This window comes from Mesocricetus auratus, unplaced genomic scaffold (assembly GCF_017639785.1).
Source record: "Mesocricetus auratus isolate SY011 unplaced genomic scaffold, BCM_Maur_2.0 Super-Scaffold_6730, whole genome shotgun sequence".
Classification (NCBI taxonomy): domain Eukaryota; kingdom Metazoa; phylum Chordata; class Mammalia; order Rodentia; family Cricetidae; genus Mesocricetus; species Mesocricetus auratus.
Genome location: NW_024429184.1, coordinates 110156496 through 110173903, shown reverse-complemented (window position 1 = coordinate 110173903; position 17408 = coordinate 110156496). Strand labels below are relative to the sequence as shown.

The 17408-nt window shown below is 35.7% G+C and overlaps 1 protein-coding gene across 1 annotated transcript in view; it reads left to right on the top strand.

Moving 5' to 3' along the window:
* Ythdc2 (YTH domain containing 2) overlaps nucleotides 1-17408 on the top strand; it is a 62914-nt gene that overhangs the window by 2334 nt on the left and 43172 nt on the right. The window contains exons 3-10 of the mRNA XM_040741850.1: nucleotides 3994-4190; nucleotides 5565-5764; nucleotides 7875-8041; nucleotides 9190-9292; nucleotides 10597-10753; nucleotides 13645-13752; nucleotides 15173-15321; nucleotides 16854-16989. Of these exons, the coding sequence (XP_040597784.1) occupies nucleotides 3994-4190; nucleotides 5565-5764; nucleotides 7875-8041; nucleotides 9190-9292; nucleotides 10597-10753; nucleotides 13645-13752; nucleotides 15173-15321; nucleotides 16854-16989 (1217 nt within the window). The remainder of the gene's footprint in view (nucleotides 1-3993; nucleotides 4191-5564; nucleotides 5765-7874; nucleotides 8042-9189; nucleotides 9293-10596; nucleotides 10754-13644; nucleotides 13753-15172; nucleotides 15322-16853; nucleotides 16990-17408) is intronic.

Below are 17408 nucleotides of genomic sequence, written 5' to 3'. Positions count from 1 at the left end.
TTAGCTTCTTTACCATTAGACTGGTAAATGGTGGATTAACAATCTACTTATTTTAAGACAAGGTTTCTCTGTGTAGCCTTCGCTATCCTAGGACTCACTCTGTAGACCAGGCTGGCGTTAAACTCAGATCTGCCTGCCTCTGTCTCCCAAGTGCTGGGATTATAGGTATGTGCCAATACATCTGGCTGTGAGAAAGGGATTGATTTCTTTAAAAATGCATTGCACATATGCATGTAGAACTTAATGAACACTTGACAAAGGAAAGATCCTTGAACAAAAAGTTGCAAATTATGGGAAGGGAACAATGGATCTAACTGTGAGAAGATACAGGTGTTTCTTTCTTTTTAGCAAGTTTTGTTATGTGGGCTCCTCTGGTACTCTTTCTAGGTTAAGTTTAGAGTAGTCTCTGCAATTGAGTTATGTTGGTGTTCTTGGTAATGAGTGTTGAGTGACAGATTTTTCATGGGGTGATATAACACACATTTATTCACTCAGAGAAAGAATTTAGGACAGACTAAAGTAAAGATTGCACTGAAGTCTAGCTTTGTGAGTCAATGAAGTTTCTTTTTCCTTTAAAGAGGTATTTTTATTGTATGCTATGGTTGTTTTGTCTGTCTGTATACCTGTGCACCCTGTGCCTGTATTACCTGCAGAGGTCAGAAGAGGGTGTTGGATCTTTTAGAGCTGGAGTTACAGATGGTTATGAACTACCACATCAGTGCTAAGAACTAAACCCCAGTCCTCTGCAAGAACAACAAGTGCTCTTAACCATAGAGCTGTCTTTCCAGCCCTTTTAATTTTAGTTTTTAACTGACAATAATTTTATTTATTTTTATATATACATATATATACATACATATACATGTACATATGTACCAGTCTATGTGATTCCTTACTACATGTGTACATTAGGGACAGGGGGTAATTAGCACATCTGTTGCCTCACATAGTTCTTTCTTTATGATGAGAACATTTAGGATCCTCTTTTAGCTATTTAAAAACACCTTATTGTTAACAGTAGTTGGTATTGAGCAATGAGCACCAGATTTACTTCTCCCAACTAATTTTGTGCATGTTGATGAATGTCTTCACTTCCCTCCTCTCCTAACATTGACTTAAATTAAATTATAATGTATATGTTTATATTTGCATGTGCATGCCATGGCTGTGAATGTAGATGTTAGAGGACAACTTTCAGGAGTCCATTCTTAGTTCTTTCCTTCTACTCTGGGTTCCTGGGGTTGTAGTCAGTTTCTCAAACTTGGGCAGCATGGCTTCTTTTTATTCACTGAGCCATCTTTTTATTTTTATGTTTAATAATTGGGATTAAACATTAAAACTTTCTTAGGCAACCCACTTATCTAGCAGCACTGCCTATACAGCTAGTTTCTAATTTTGTTCAGGAAAGGGCACTTTTGTGTTTTATCAAAGCTATAGATAGCGTCAGTTACATTGGAGTAGATACATGATGAGGGGATCCCAGTGTTTTAGTTTTAATACTAATTCAAATCTCTACTTCATATTCTCATTCTCACAAAGATGATATGAATATTTTATCCCAAATATCATGTAGATATCATTATCTTTGTCATGCTTAATTTATAAGCATGAATGTTAATTGCCAAAGTTAAAATCTTTATCAAGTTATTATTTTTCTATTATATATACTGAAACTAAATTTTCAATGGTAATTTAAATTTGAACTACTTAATTTAACTTATTTAATACACAGAGATAGCCTGTGTTAGGGAAGTTTTAGTTTGATCTGTTGGTTTGGTTGTGGGCTTCAGGAAAGAGTAGTATATTTTACTTCCTTTTGTATCACAGGTTTACCATAGTGTCTGGCATGTATTTATGAATTATGAGTAATTTCAGAGAGAAAATTAGTTAAAGGAAAACATGACAAACCTTGCTGAGACAATTTTTAAAGAAAATGAAAGTGGCTTGATAGCACAGATACCTTAGAGATTAACCAGCATACAGAGTTAGAGAACTAAAATGATGTGCTTTTGGTCAGATAATTAATTGAAAGTAGTACAGAATGAACATTAACTTCCAGACTTCTCTCATGCTCATTTCATTTCAGAATTATTTTTACCCTCTGTTGTAAATGGAAGGTTTTTCTCTAAGTAGCCTGGTCCTACTTGACTGGCTTCTCTCTGTCTATGGGATCCCTGCAGCCACTTATAAGATAGCCACTTAGAGACTTAGTATATCATTGTTTGGCCAAAGGTAGGCTTCTTACTGGCTATCTCTCTCTTTTATAAGTTAAACGATTTCTACTAATCTGTATGTCACTGCATGGCTGTGACTTACTAGTGATGCTCTGGCATCTTGCCTCCCTGGCGGCTACATGACATTTCTCTACTCTGTCTGCTTGTTCACATTTCCCACTTAGTTGTATTCTGCTTGTTCATTGGCCAAAACAGCTTTATTCATCAACTAATAAAAGCAACACATATCCGCAGCATACAGAAGGACATCCCACATCACTCCACAGTTAAAAATTTATGCAAAGAGCAGCACAGGAGAATGAGTAGTTGCTTCTGTACCAAGTGAAGTTTCCAGCATTGCAGAGCAACACAAGGAAAAGAACCTACTATGGAGAGCATGCTTAGAATTTAGTAATTCCAGTTCACTGTGGAAATAATATAAATTTCTAGACCAGGCTATATCTTAATCATTCTGTTTTTCCCCTGATTCAGAGTCTCAGGTAGCCTAGGCTGGCCTTGAACTCCATGATTATCAGGCTTTCACCTCCCAAGTGCTGGGAATACAGGCGTGTGTCACTACACCCAGCTAATCTGGACAGTTGTTTATCCCATTAATTAAGGCATTACTAAGCACTTAGAGAGTAGACAGCAGCTTTGAGAACTTACCATTCACTATGGTATTCAGTAAGGAAATGCAGATGTTTAAATGTTGGTAAAGTAAGAGCTGCACATAGACACAGCTATAACTATAGTTCTTTATATTTACGTAGTCATGCATTTGAGGGCATAAGCATGCACACACATGCTAAGCATTTGTGGTCAGGTGACAACTTACAGAGTTGACCCTCTCCATCCATTATGCAGATTCCCAGGATTGAACTCAGGTTGTCAGGGTTGATGAGTCTGGCCCCAGTTTAATGTTCTTATGAAGAAGATATTGTTGACAGTTTTAAAATGTAATTAGAATTGGGAAAAATATAAAATAATGTCATTTCACCATATTTGTGGTTCTCTTATTCATTTTTATATGATAGCTGTATAAGCAAATGAAAATGTTATTTTGGGTAACTTTGAGAAATGATTTTTTTTCTCATTGTAATGGCTTTCATTTAAGCTCTGCTGTGTGATAGATGCTCTAGTTCACATCTATCTTGTTAATCATATGAATAGTCCTTCAAAGTAGGTATTATTATCCTGGAGTTATAGCTGTTACAGAGTTGAAGAAGCTTTGGGAAAAATCTTTCCATTTCTAAAGTATGTGCTTGAAGTCATTATTGGTATTGCTGTGTTGCACAGTTTGGGCTCCCCTATTAAAAGTGGTTCTTTTAATAGGCTCTCTTGGGAATGAAACATTGCTATAACATTCTCAAAGCCTGCTGTGGGATGTGCTAACACGAGTAGTCAGCCATCACCTTTTCAGTATTAAGTTCTTTTCTTCTGATTTCCCCCATTTTTATATTCTTCCCAGTATGTGTTAACTGGTGGTGGTTTATCTACCACAGTCTGCTAAATTCAAATTTTAACATGTATGGATATATTAGGCTTTTTCTTTTGTTATTGTTTATTTAAAATTGGGTTTGTAGCATTTCAATAGTTTAATTGAAGATACTCTTGTGACTGCTTAATTTCTCTTTGTTGTTTTTTGGGGGAGAATTTTAATATCTCAAAGAATTTTTAGTTTTTCATTGTTTTGCTTGAGATTTACTTTCTAAATAGGCATATGTCATAGGTGAACAAGGTGACTATATATAATAAATAAATGATTTCTATTACTATTCAGAAAGGGAGCAAATAGATACCTAACTGTGAAGAAGAAAGATGGATCAGAAACAGCTCATGCAATGATGACCTGTAATTTGACTCATAATACAAAACATGCTGTTAGGAGCCTAATTCAGAGATTTCCTGTCACCAATAAAGAGCGTACTGAACTTCTACCTAAAACAGAAAGAGGAAATGTGTTTGCAGTTGAAGCTGGTATGTATTTTCTGGGAGCTTCCTTATTTACTGTATTATTTGGTGATTTTCTTTTCTACCTTAAATTTGTTTTTTAGAACTAATATGGTGCAAGGTTTTTTATTTTTCTTGTTTTAATATTGAATTAGAGATGATTAAGACTTATGAAAAGTTTGGAATAAAGTATTAAAGCTTGTCATGCAATTGAACCAAGATTTTTAAAGATTGTAGTAATAGCTACTGTTCACTGAATAATTACCATGCACTTGATGGTATCCTCACTCCTTATAGCCTCACAGTAGCAACCTTGGAGAGGTAAGACTGAGCAGTGGAGAAGCTGGAGTTCAGAAGGGTGAAATGATTCCTTTATGTTACTCAGCTAGCCAGTTAGCACTGCTGAGTGTCCACTCCAAAGTCTGGGCCTTTTCTCTATCACTGCCTTGATGTGTTAGTAGGTAAGAGTTTAAACTGGGACTTTAGCTTCTGCTAAGGGCTGGGGAAGAATCTTCAGTATGTTAAATTATTCAAAGACAGTTGGTATATTAGTTATAAAGTGAAGTCATAATTTTATTCAGAAAAATAGCTTTCAAAGTGAGAAAGTTATCTAGCTGCCTACTGTAGACTTTGCATAGTTATTGTTGTCTAAGGAGTGGGTCTACAACTCATAGGACATACATGGTCCTAGATATCAAAAGCTTGTTTTACGTATCTTTAAAATTTTCATTGTTTTCCACACTGTGAGACTCATGGGCGGTATGCAGGCACACTACCATTAATGTGTAACCCAAACCCTAAAAAAAGTGTCTTAAGTATGGACACATAGAAGTAGTTTGAGCTGTTTGGAGAATACATTTTTTATTGCACCTGCTTAAGTATATGTGGATCTTGGCTGAAATGCTCTGTTGTAAAATTTGTTAGGCATTAGAACCTTGTGTTTACAAATATTATTCTACGAATCATTTAATTGTATATGTGTCATCTTAAACATGTAGACTATATTCCTTTTTCGCAATGTTACATTATCTGCAACAGATTTTATAATGTACATTATTTCCTGCTTAAAATTTTAATTTTCTTTGACATTACTGATAGAAACTTATGGAAAACCTGAAAATAATTTATGTGATTAAGATTATGTTTTGTTTTACTGATTGTGGAGTAATTAATTTTTATTGGCTTTTATTTGTTATGCATTGGAAACACTTTTGAAAAAGACTTGCTGTGTAATTGATGCCACTTGTAGCCTATAAAATGACATGTATAGAAGGGCAATAGTTAAGGCACTGGGTAGAGAAGAAAAATGCAAAAGAAGCATCTGAAATTATATAGTTTCATTTTCAATGTGTCATTTGACTGTAGATCCTAAGCTTATTTTCTGCTTATTCATTTTTGAAGAAAACCGAGAAATGAGCAAGACAAGTGGGCGACTCAACAATGGCATACCGCAAGTCCCTGTGAAGAGGGGAGAATCCGAATTTGATTCATTCAGGCAATCTTTACCAGTTTTTGAGAAACAAGAAGAAATTGTTAAAATAATAAAGGAAAATAAAGTAGTTTTGATTGTAGGAGAAACTGGTTCTGGAAAGACCACACAGGTTTGTTTTTTTCTTTGTTATTTATTGAAGAAGATATAATTTATTCTATTTTATAGTCTCATATCAAATTTCTACTACATGTTTAAAAACAAGCCAGTGGTTATTCTACTGATAGTTACTTCATACACAAGTTGTTACTGAGTGCATACAGAAAAATCTATAGGGGCTACATTCCTGAAGAAAATTGACTTTTTCTTCACCCACAGCCATCGATTGCTGATAGCTCCTCAGCTAGTGGTGGAGCTTCATGACCCCTTCTCTTATCCTTGTTGGGATTTTGTGCAGATCCTGTGCAAGCAGTCACAGTTACTGTGAGTTCATGTGTACAGTGGCACTGCCATGTTTAGCAAACACTGTTTTCCTGCAGACATCTACTGTCTATGGCTCTAGCAGCCTTTCTGTTCTGTTTATGATTCCCAAGCCTTGGAATGGCTGTGATATTGCTCTGCCATTTAGAGCTGAGCATAGTGTCTTATCCTCAGCATATTGGCCAGTTGTAGGCCTCTGGATTAATCACCCTCTACTGTGTAAAGAAGCTTCTCCAATGAGGGTTTAGAGATGTACTGATCTATGAGTCTAAAGATAAGAATAGGAGGAATTTATTACTATATCCATTGAACAGAATAATACTATTCAGTACTATCACCCAGGGCCTATGACCTAGCCAGCTTCACGGTTTTGGCCCAGTTAACAGTACCAGGTATGAATTATATCTTGTGGAGCAGGCTTTAAATCCAGTCAGAAATGGATATTCATACCACAGTTGTTCAAGTGGTATATCTTTGTAGGTCATTTGCTATTATATCTCACAGGGCTCACATCTGGTTAAGACTGTTATTTTTCTTCCCTAGTAGTGTGTATAGTGCCTTCAGCACTGTGGAAGCTAGTCAGTAGGGAATATGCTTCCAGGTTCTTATCAGCTTGATTTTCATGCCTGTGACTCAAGTGTGTGGTGTCTTCAACAGTAGGCTCCTGCTAAGTTCTGAAGGGTAACCAAGAAGAGTGGCAATAGTCTGTATGTTTGTGTGGGCCTATGGGACCCCACTGACCAACAGCAACTCAAAAAGATGTAATCCTACTGGTCTTTTATCTGATAGTCTGGGAGAAGCATTGTTCCCCATTATAGGGCAACTCCACTTAAACTCCCTTTTATATAATGTGTATGTATTTTAGGAAACTCCTACAATAGTAGGTTTCCATGTGGTATTTTAGAGGTCTTTAGCATTAGTTATTTCTTTTTGTGCTCTCTCCTTTCTTTACCTTGTCTTCTGCTCCCCTACAGCAGTTCAACTCTATTACTTTATTCCCCTTTCCCCTGTATTCTACCTCATTCCCCTTGAAATTACCCACCGTCATTGCCCTTAGTTTCCTCCCTTCTTTGGTATTTCAATTTAAACGTACTTTAGCTAGCATACATGTATGACAGAGAATTTATAGCACTTGTCTTTCTGGGTTTGGGTTATCTCAGTATCATTGTGTATTGCATGATTGCAGTACTAACAGAGACCAGAAGAAGGTCTCAGATTCCCTGGGAGTGGAGTTACAGATAGTTGTGAGCTGTCATGTGGGTGTTGGGAATTGAATGAGTACTCCTAATTACTGAGCCATCTCACTGCTCCAATAAGACTTATTTTAGATATTTATGATCCTCCTGAATTTTAGTATGGGACAGTATTTATAATTATAGGATTGTAGGGTATTTTTGTTTTCTGATAATTTGAGATCACAGTAGGACTTTGTCATTTCATTATTTTTATAGGATAATTTTGAGGAAAGTTAACATTATGGTAGTGATTGTTACCATTCAGGAGTCATTTCTCAGTATATTCTGGTCATTTTTGGTTTTCAGAACTATTTGAAAGTCTTCTTTACCTTGAATATTTCTTGTTAGATTTGATTTAAAATATTTGGTTTTAGTTCTCATTGTAAACAAAATCTGTTTGTATGCACTTTCTCATTGATTATTGGCAGTCATATGAGACTTACTGTTTTGAAGATTAGTTAATTAATTACCTTGACATGTTATGGGACTTTGAAATTTGATTTGTTTGATATTTCTAGGCATGCAAAGTGAATGCTATCTCATAGTACTTTAAAATGTTTGTTTTAGATTCCTCAGTTCCTATTAGATGACTGCTTTAAAAATGGCATCCCCTGCCGAATATTTTGTACTCAACCAAGACGATTAGCTGCTATTGCTGTGGCTGAAAGAGTTGCTGCAGAGAGAAGGGAAAGAATTGGCCAAACAATTGGTTATCAGATCCGATTAGAAAGCAGGTAAAGACAGTCTTCCTACCATTCAACATGCTTAGAGCTGGCTAAATATGCACATTTGACTAAAAATAGAGGATTAATTGGTCATGGTAAGTGGAAGGGGTAAAGTCTCAAGAGTCCCATTCCTAGTCAAAGAACACGGCAGCAAATGACTGGAGAGAGGGAGGGTTAAGTGGTCAGCTCTGAAACTATGAACACATGAGCAACAAAACTGTACTTAGCAGGTTGAATTTAGCTATTTGTATACATATATGTAACAATAAAAAAGAAAAAGGGCATCACTTGAGAATATGAGGGTACATGGGAAGGACTGGTGGAGGGAGGAAATGGTGGGGGGAGTGATTTACTTATATTTTATTGGAAAATGTAAAAAAATTCACTAAAAATCACAATTGTGGTAATTTTGCTCCTGGTAAATCTATACTCAGAAATTGATACCATATTTAAACTTAGCGAGGAGTTGAACAGCAGAGCCATAGGTATAAATCCTGTTATAGTGTCATGATCAACTAAAAGCTGTTTCACCTTGCTGAGACTTTGTTTTATAAAATGAGTTACTATACCATCTAAAGTCTAGAATATTGATCTACTGGGAAGTTTGGATAGGAACTCAGTAATGATAGTCATTCAGTTTTAGTGATAATGTACAATTGGGTATCCCTTGGGATTGTTTACAACTTTATTGGTTGAGCATACAGAATGTTCTGAAATTTGAAGCTAGACACTTGGGCGTTTGAATTTCCAGACAAAGGTTGCTTAGCCTGATGGAATACTACTAATACCTTCTTGACAAGTGTTAGTATTTCTTGGTTTGTAGCAATGACTAGAAAAGTTTTTTCACTTGTAATATAATTTTTTAACCAAACTAAATTTTTAAAGGTTGTTTTTTAACTTACTTAAATTCTTTAACAAAGTATATAACTTACTTAATTAAAAGCTATTATTGATGAAATTTTTGATTGTCAGGCAGTATATATATATGTTTTATATAACTTTTCTAACAAGCCACATATAGTAGAACATTAATATTCATAATAATGTGCAATATATATTAATATTTGCTAAAGTATATATGGTGGACATTTAAAGTAATTGTATTTTAATTATGCAAAAGATTTGTAATTGTGCATTTTATTTTGATTTTTAAAAAGGGTTTCTCCAAAGACACTTCTGACATTTTGCACTAATGGGGTATTGCTTCGTACATTGATGGCAGGCGATAGTACATTGTCAACTGTGACCCATGTCATTGTGGTAAGACTGCTGTTGAGTTTGCCATATATTACTGAGATAGCTTAGCATTTAATTACATAATGATAATTTTAGAATAGGATAAGATGAGAATGAATTGTTGTCTTTAGTGCATTCTATTCAAGGTAATTTGGTGGTGTAACTATTAGGACTATATCTTATATTACATAAAAGTGTTGTCACCATTGGGTGTCATGGAAAAATAAACAAGTTTTTTTTTTTAAATAAGTTTTCATCTATGAAAATGATGCATGTATTTAGAATTTTCTAGGGCTGGAGGCTCAGCCATTAAAGACTAGGCTCACAACCAAAATGTAGAATTTTCTAGAAATGGTAAAAACTTTCCTTTAGTCACTAAGCTTTCTTTTCCTCCTTCCTTCCTTCCTTCCTTCCTTCTTTCCTTCCTTCCTTCCTTCCTTCCTTCCTTCCTTCCTTCCTTCCTTCCTTCCTTTCTTCCTTTCTTCCTTTCTTCCTTTCTTTCTTTTGCTTTTTCATGACAGAGTGTCTCTGTGTAGCTTTTGGAGCCTGCCCTGGAACTCACTCTGTAGACCAGGCTGGCCTAGAACTCAAGAAATCTGCCTGCCTCTTCCTTCAGAGTGCTTGGATTAAAGATGTGTGCCACCACTGTCCAGCTTCAGTAAGCTTTCTAATTACTCCTTTAGTGTCACATATTTCCTAATTACAACTATACTTTGTAGTCATTTAAATTTGTGGTTAAGTTCTGAATTAATTAGCTACTTGTGAAGTGGGAACTACCCTCTTATTAAAACATTCTAAGCTTTTTTCTAGTTTCTAGCAGAAAAAAAAAATAAAGTTGTTGTAGTGTTTAATAAGTGGCTTCTAGAGGCCTTGTCTAACCAAAGGATTCACTTGATCCCTGGTGCTAACAAATACACACACATGGGTTTGGTTTTGAGCTTGGATCTTACTTGTCTCCAGCTTGCTGTCTTCTTGCTTCAGCCTCCTGAGTAGCTGAGATTACGAGAATGTACTACTGTGTGTGTGTGTGTGTGTGTGTTGATTTTGTTTATATTAAAACTACATTTATTTAATAGACTGAGATAATTTAGAATTTTTGTTTGTTGTTTTTCATTCTGTATGAAAAGGGACAATACTTTGTCATCTACAGTAAGTTGTTAATGTATGATTTCTGAATTGTACATACTGTAAATGTTCTGTGGTATTGATTCGCTTTTCCTTATTTAGTTTGAGCAATGTAAGTTTAGCAGTGTCTTTCTTTTAAAGACTGAGTTGTCCACAGAGTTTTACCTGATCCATGGTTTCACTTCTGTTTCTATTCATTGCAGGATGAAGTTCATGAAAGGGATCGATTCAGTGATTTTTTACTTACAAAGTTAAGAGATTTGTTGCAAAAACACCCCACTTTGAAACTAATCCTTTCTAGTGCTGCCTTGGATGTGAACCTCTTCATCAGATATTTTGGAAGTTGTCCAGTGATATATAGTACGGCTACCAGTTACCTTTATAATTTCCTTGAAGTGTGGCTAGATTGTATTTATTTATTTAAACAGAATTTGGGAGATACTCTGAAGTAGAGGATATTCATTTATGTTTCTCCTGAGACAAACTTCATAGAGGTCTGTCTCTATTTTGACCTCTCTTTTGCTTCAGTAGCTTCAGATATGTGTAGCAAATCCAGTTATCTAATTTTAAAAAGAAATGAGCTTCTTTTTGTCCTGTGTTTCTCTTCAAACACTGTTCTGTAGCTTCTGTACTTTATTGCCTGATCCCTGGGGACAGTCACCTGTACTGTCGTGTTTATCCACTTGCTGACCCCAGGCTGGAGGCTGTCAAACTCCAGACTTACTCTTGGTTAGTGAGGTCTATTCCTAATGTTGTGACATTAGGCTTCCTTTCCCTGTACACATCCTGCTTGAGTTATTATATCTTCATGTTTTGGCTGGTTGAAGTCCAGGCCAGCTACCTCTTTACGTTGTCTTTAACCCTGAGACTATGACAACTTGAATTTAGTTTCCCTGACTTGTTGAGTATTTTTGGTCTCAGGACCCCAATGCATATCAGTTTTAAACAATAGATTTTCTCTTAGTATGACCCACCACCTCTAAGCTGGGGGGCCCTTGTCCATTCCTAACCTATTCTGCTTGAGAAGTCAGTTGTCTTAGCAATAGCTACAGCTGGATCTGAGTTCTGTGGAGATACTGCAGCCTCTTTTCTCCTCGGCTGCCTAGTTTACCTTCTGGGGGAGACTTCTGCTTCCCTTCCATATACTAGAAAACTATGCATTCCTTTTGCTTATTTTCTGTTTTGTTTCCCTGCACTTTTCATCCATACTACAACTCTCTGTATGTTTCCCAAGCCCTTCATCATTTGATTTTCTTATCTTGGTACTTGTCCTTCACTGGGTCACAGGAAGGCAGCTTCTAATTTGCCATCATATCCCGAGGTCCCCTCATCATTATTTTATTAAGATTTACTATATAAGTTTTTCTAAAGGATGATTGATTTACATTTTTCAATTGTTAAGACCTGTTCACTTAGCATGTTTATTTGAAGTTACATTTTATTCTCTCTGTGTGTGTATGTGTGTGTGTGTGTGCATACTTGCATGCATGCATATGCATAGATGCCATTGTACTTCAGTGGAGGTTACAGGACAGCTTGTAGGAATTGGTTCTTTCCTGTCATGTGGGCCCCATTTAGGAATTCTTGGCAATATTATTTTGTTAGTGATTTAATTACTAAGCCCAATATTTAGATATTAGGCAAAAGTTATATGTATTCTATGTTACATCTCATGATTAGCCTGTGTGTGTGTGTGTGTGTGCGCACGTGTGTTTGTGATTCTCATATTTCAGTTTGGGATCATTGTTTCTTGAGTCTTGGTCTAGATTAAAGCATTTGTTTTTTACTTTTCTCTCTGGACTTTTCTTCATGGGCATGTACTGATATATTGATATTTTTTGCCTTTATTCCCTAAATTTCTTTCCTTTCTGTTTCTGTTCACTCTTCTTTCCTTCTCTCTTCCTGTCCTTGTTAGAAACTCTACTAGATATTGTAGATGTGCATTTAATTTCCCTTTGGTTCCTACTTTCTGTTGTATATTGATGATTGTTCTCCAGAGTTTTGAATGTAGAGATTTTATGGGTGCATCACCTCTAATATGTCCTAAACTGAATGTTTAATCCATAAATTATGGTTTTCTTTTTGTCTTGTGTATTTTGGGTGATATCTAGAGTCTCCTAAGTCTTAAACTTGTACATGTATCTTACAATATTAATAATAGTTTCTTGGATGATTTGGCACATAAAATTGATATGTGTGCAATTGAAAGTTTGCTTGTCACCTTTGATAAGCATCAAAGGAAAGCTCAACTGTCACTGACCAACATATTTCTCTTTAGCTTTCCTTGTTACTCAGAGAAACAGCCAGATAACCAGGTATTACAACAGATTAAAAAATATCTTCATAACAAATATAGCTATGATTTCTCTATTTTACTTTGTTTTAATAATCCATCTACATTTTTGCTTTCTTTTGCTTTTTAATCTTCACTCTCACTATTGTTATATAACTTGTTCTCATCTGTTCCTGAATTATACATGTCACTGCTTTGTCTGGTTCTATTCTTCTATTTTTAAATATCCACTTTTCATATTGTTTCCAGGGTGGTCCTTTCTGAAGTCAAATTCTGACCACTCTCTTAATTTTGAATGACCTTTATTTCAAGACAAAGACCCCTGATATGACTTCATTTGTTTCTCTGGCTTTAACTTTTCTTGCCTCCCCTATTCTCCTACTTTCCTTTTAGTTTCTTGAAAACAGCCTCACTTTGGTCCCACCGCAGTGTCGGTGTGCATGTTGTATCTTCTTCACATACTGTGTCCTTTCTGTGGAGTGTAGCTACTTTATGTCCTTGTTCTCCAGTGTATCAGTAAATATCTTTTCTCGATACCATCACTTCCCTGAGGTACTGCCATGACATCCCATACTTCTTTCTTATAGCACTTTCTCATCGGACTTTGCACAGCTTTCTGTTTACATTCTTTTTTCATGTTACGGATCTTCCCTGCTTCGTGTGCCTCATGGAAGTCGGAATTGGCACTGTTTGTACTTAGGAAGTATTCCAAGTCCCTAATGTGATGCTACACACGTGGCAAGTAGATAGTAAACACTAGGGGGAAAGCATGGGAGCACTTGTCTAGCATATGAAGGCAGATGTCTATAGTGCTATGTTACAGTTGCTGGGAAGTATCGGGAGAGTCTCTCGAGTTTTGAAACAGCTTTTGCATATTATAACATGCTTCATTCAATGTGGGAAATCCTACTTTTTGTGAATTATGCAAAGTGGCTATTAAAACATTTTTATTCTTTAGTACAGGGAAGACCATTTGAAGTAAAAGAAATGTTTCTGGAAGATATTTTAAGAACTACTGGCTATACCAACAAAGAAATGTTGAAATACAAAAAAGAAAAGCAACGAGGTGAGGTTTTTAACAAAGAAATTTCTGTTAAGAATTATTCTTATAATGCTGTAGTTTTAGCTTACAGAAGAACAAGGACACTTGAAAACATTTTTCTCTTGTATATAATTAGATAAAATTATGTGATACTGTTGCCGTAAATATAATTTTTAAAGGAAGATTTATTTATTTTATTAAATTTGTATGGGTGCTTTGCATGCATATATGTCTGTGTACCATATCCATGCTGTGCCTCCAGAGACCAGAAGGGATTATAGGAGCCTCTGGAACTGGAGTTGCAGGCGACTATGGGCCACCACATGGTTCCAGAGAATAGAACTCAGGTCCTCTGGAAGGACAGCCAGTGTTCTGAACTGCTGAGCCATCTTTCTAGCCCCTGGGATATACTTTTGCATTCTGGTTTATATCCAGAAGTTATAATCTGTTGAAAGCAATTAAAGTACATGCTGGAATTGAGGAGGTTGAGTGTGTCTGAATCCACAGGCTTAGTCAGTGTTTTAAGAAAGCAGTGAGGTATGTGTTGGCTCCCCACAGGTTACCTCATTAGGTAGAATTAAGAAGTTGATGGGAGGAGTGGAAGGAGTGTCTTGATTGATGACAACAGGCTTATCTTTCTTAAAAATATCATTTTCCAATTTTTTATTTTCTGAGACATGATCTCACTGTGTAACTCACATTGGCCTGAATTTGCTTAATCTTTTCCCTCTGCCTAGTGAATACTAGGATTACATCATGTTTTGTATTCCCAGCAAAATTTCCAAACCTGCTGCTATTATTTAGTTTTGTCTTTACTTCCATTTTATCAGTATTGCTTTAAGAAATTCTTATAGTGGCATACTGTATTTCAGTGTATGAATTAGAATTTTATCCCCTTTTCCTTTCTATAGTATACTTAGTTGTAATTTTATTTATTTCTTTACTGTTTATGTTATGGACATACAATTATTGATTCTCTACTTGAATATGTAATAAGTGATTCCTATGTCACTGCAAAGTACATCATTGCTTATATGTAAATTATAAAATGTAGATATTGAAAAATTTGAAACTTTTGACTTTTTGTATCTGAAACAATTGAGATGATACATTTAATAATTTTCTACAAAGTGCCATATGAATATTAGTCATTGATTTAAACAGTAGGTATATTATAGGGAAAGATGCTCTTCCTGAAACTCTGGGTTAGAAGCAGACTTCATACCAGTAGAGTAATGAACGTTTTTATGTAGCTTCATATGTTTTTATGTTGCACATCCTTATGAAAGACCCAGTATATTCTTTAAGAGTGACTCTAAAGTAAAGCCAACTCTCAAGTGATAGGAGATTCACTTAGGCTTTTGGTTTTCTTATGTTTTAAACAAATGAACACATTATCAAAAGGAAAGGACTTGTCTACTTATTTTTTCCCTTTTTAATTTAGAGGAGAAACAGCAGACCACACTCACAGAATGGTACTCAGCTCAAGAGAATACTTTCAAGCCGGAGTCGCAGAGACAGCGGGCTGTTGCAAGTGTGTCTGAAGAGTATGATTTATTGGATGATGGCGGTGATGCTGTATTCAGTCAGCTGGTAAGATAAGATAAGATATTTTAATATACTGGTTCATAATGATATTTTGAGCAAAAGTTTTGGAGGTTAAACAACTTTAATGAGTTAATAGTACTTTTTTTACTTTGTTAGTAGGGGTTAATTTTCCTAGTTTATTTTACTCTACAATGTATTTTCAGAATAATCTACCTCTTTTTAAAGGGTTGATGATTAAATTTAGGGCCTTGTAAACACTTTACTCCTGAGCTATACTCATGGTTCCAAACTTTGTCTTTAGAAGAATTTAGCTATCTTTAAAGGTTTATATATTTTTAGGTGTGTGAATGTTTTGCCTGATGTATGTGTGTGCGCATCAGTGCAGATAACCCTCAGAGCCCAGAAGAGGGAATGGGGTCCTCTGGAACTAGAGTTACAGGTAATTATGAGTTACCACGTAATTGCTGCCAGGAACCAAATGTGGGTTCTCTGCAAAGGCAGCAAGTGCTCTTAACTGAATTTAGCTTACTTTCTTTTCTTTTCCTTTTTTTTTTTTTTTGCATAAGATTCATGGATGCTCACATTCTATAGTAGTGTTTAAGTTCTGATATATCTGGAAGAAATATTACTGAGTTTTAAAGAGGGTTCCGAAGGATGCTTTAAAACTGTTTAGTAGGCTGGGGGGGGGGGTGGCGCACGCCTTTAATCCCAGCACTCGGGAGGCAGAAGCAGGCGGATCTCTGTGAGTTCGAGACCAGCCTGGTCTACGGAGCGAATTCCAGGACAGGCTCCAAAGCCACAGAGAAACCGTGTCTCGAAAAACCAAAAAACCCAACCAAACAAAAACAAAAAAAACCCAAAACTGTTTAGTATAGGAAAGATCCGTTTTGAGTTAGTGATCAGCATTTTGACAGTGAGCCTAGCCTTTAATGGCTGAGCAATCTCTCCAGTTCATAATTATCATTTTGACTATGTAAACTGGTGGTTTTAAGAACCGAGTTGAACATTTTATATAAGAGAAGCTTCTAAAACCTGGTGTAATCTGTTTCCCTGCTAGCAGAGCTTCTTTGGGGGAGCTAGTGTAGGAAAAGAATTCTTGGATTTTTGAGACAACTCAGATCTGGAACTTGGTATATAGCACAGGGTGGGTTTGAAATTTGTATTCTCCTGCCTCAATTTCCTGAGATGCTGGGATTATAGGTGAGAGCCTCCATGCCAATAGAGATGCTGATGTACTTGATATAGAACAGAGACTGTAGGGTAATGCTTTGTCTGACACAGCTGGAAAAGAGCCACGTGGTATATAGGTACATTTACTATCAGAAGCGTAATTAGTTCACGTGGCTAGATCGTGTGGCTAATGCTTGGCTGACAAGCTCACTTTCAGAGAAAAGGTGACTGTAATATCAGAATACAGTATTATGAAAGATAATGTTTATAAGATGAAATTTGAGACTTTTGAATAGTATATGTATATTATATGCTTTTTAGTCCTTGTGATGATAGTGGACATTCTGTGTTAAGCAAATATTAAGCAATTAGATAATTTGTAATCTTTGCCTTTTTGTTTTTAAAAGACAGAAAAAGATGTGAACTGCCTTGAACCATGGTTAATCAAGGAAATGGATGCTTGCCTTTCTGACATATGGCTGCATAAAGACGTTGACGCCTTTGCTCAAGTCTTTCACCTCATTTTAACTGAAAATGTTAGTGGTGAGTTTATTTAAATTAAAAATTTCTCTTGACACTATTTGTGGTACAAATAGAGTCTAATTTTAAAAGTATACACGAAACATTTTCTTTACTGTCATTAATTTTATTTTGAAGTGCTTTATGTTGTTTCAAATTTGTTAATATCTCCAGAATGATTTCCTAAAGGCCTCACTGATATGACAGTTACTTACAAAAATGCTTTTATATATTTTTGTTGTAATGCATCCATGTAATCATTTCTATATTTGTGTTGTGTACATCCATGTAATCTGGTCCTTGACTCTGCTGTAGGAAAAAATATTAGGGTTTCAAAGAGGTTTGCTATTGAAAAAAAAATGGATGAAAAATGGGTAATAACTTTGGGATTCTTAGAGTCATCTATTAAATGATGACTTTTGTTACCTTTATTGCATGTGCTT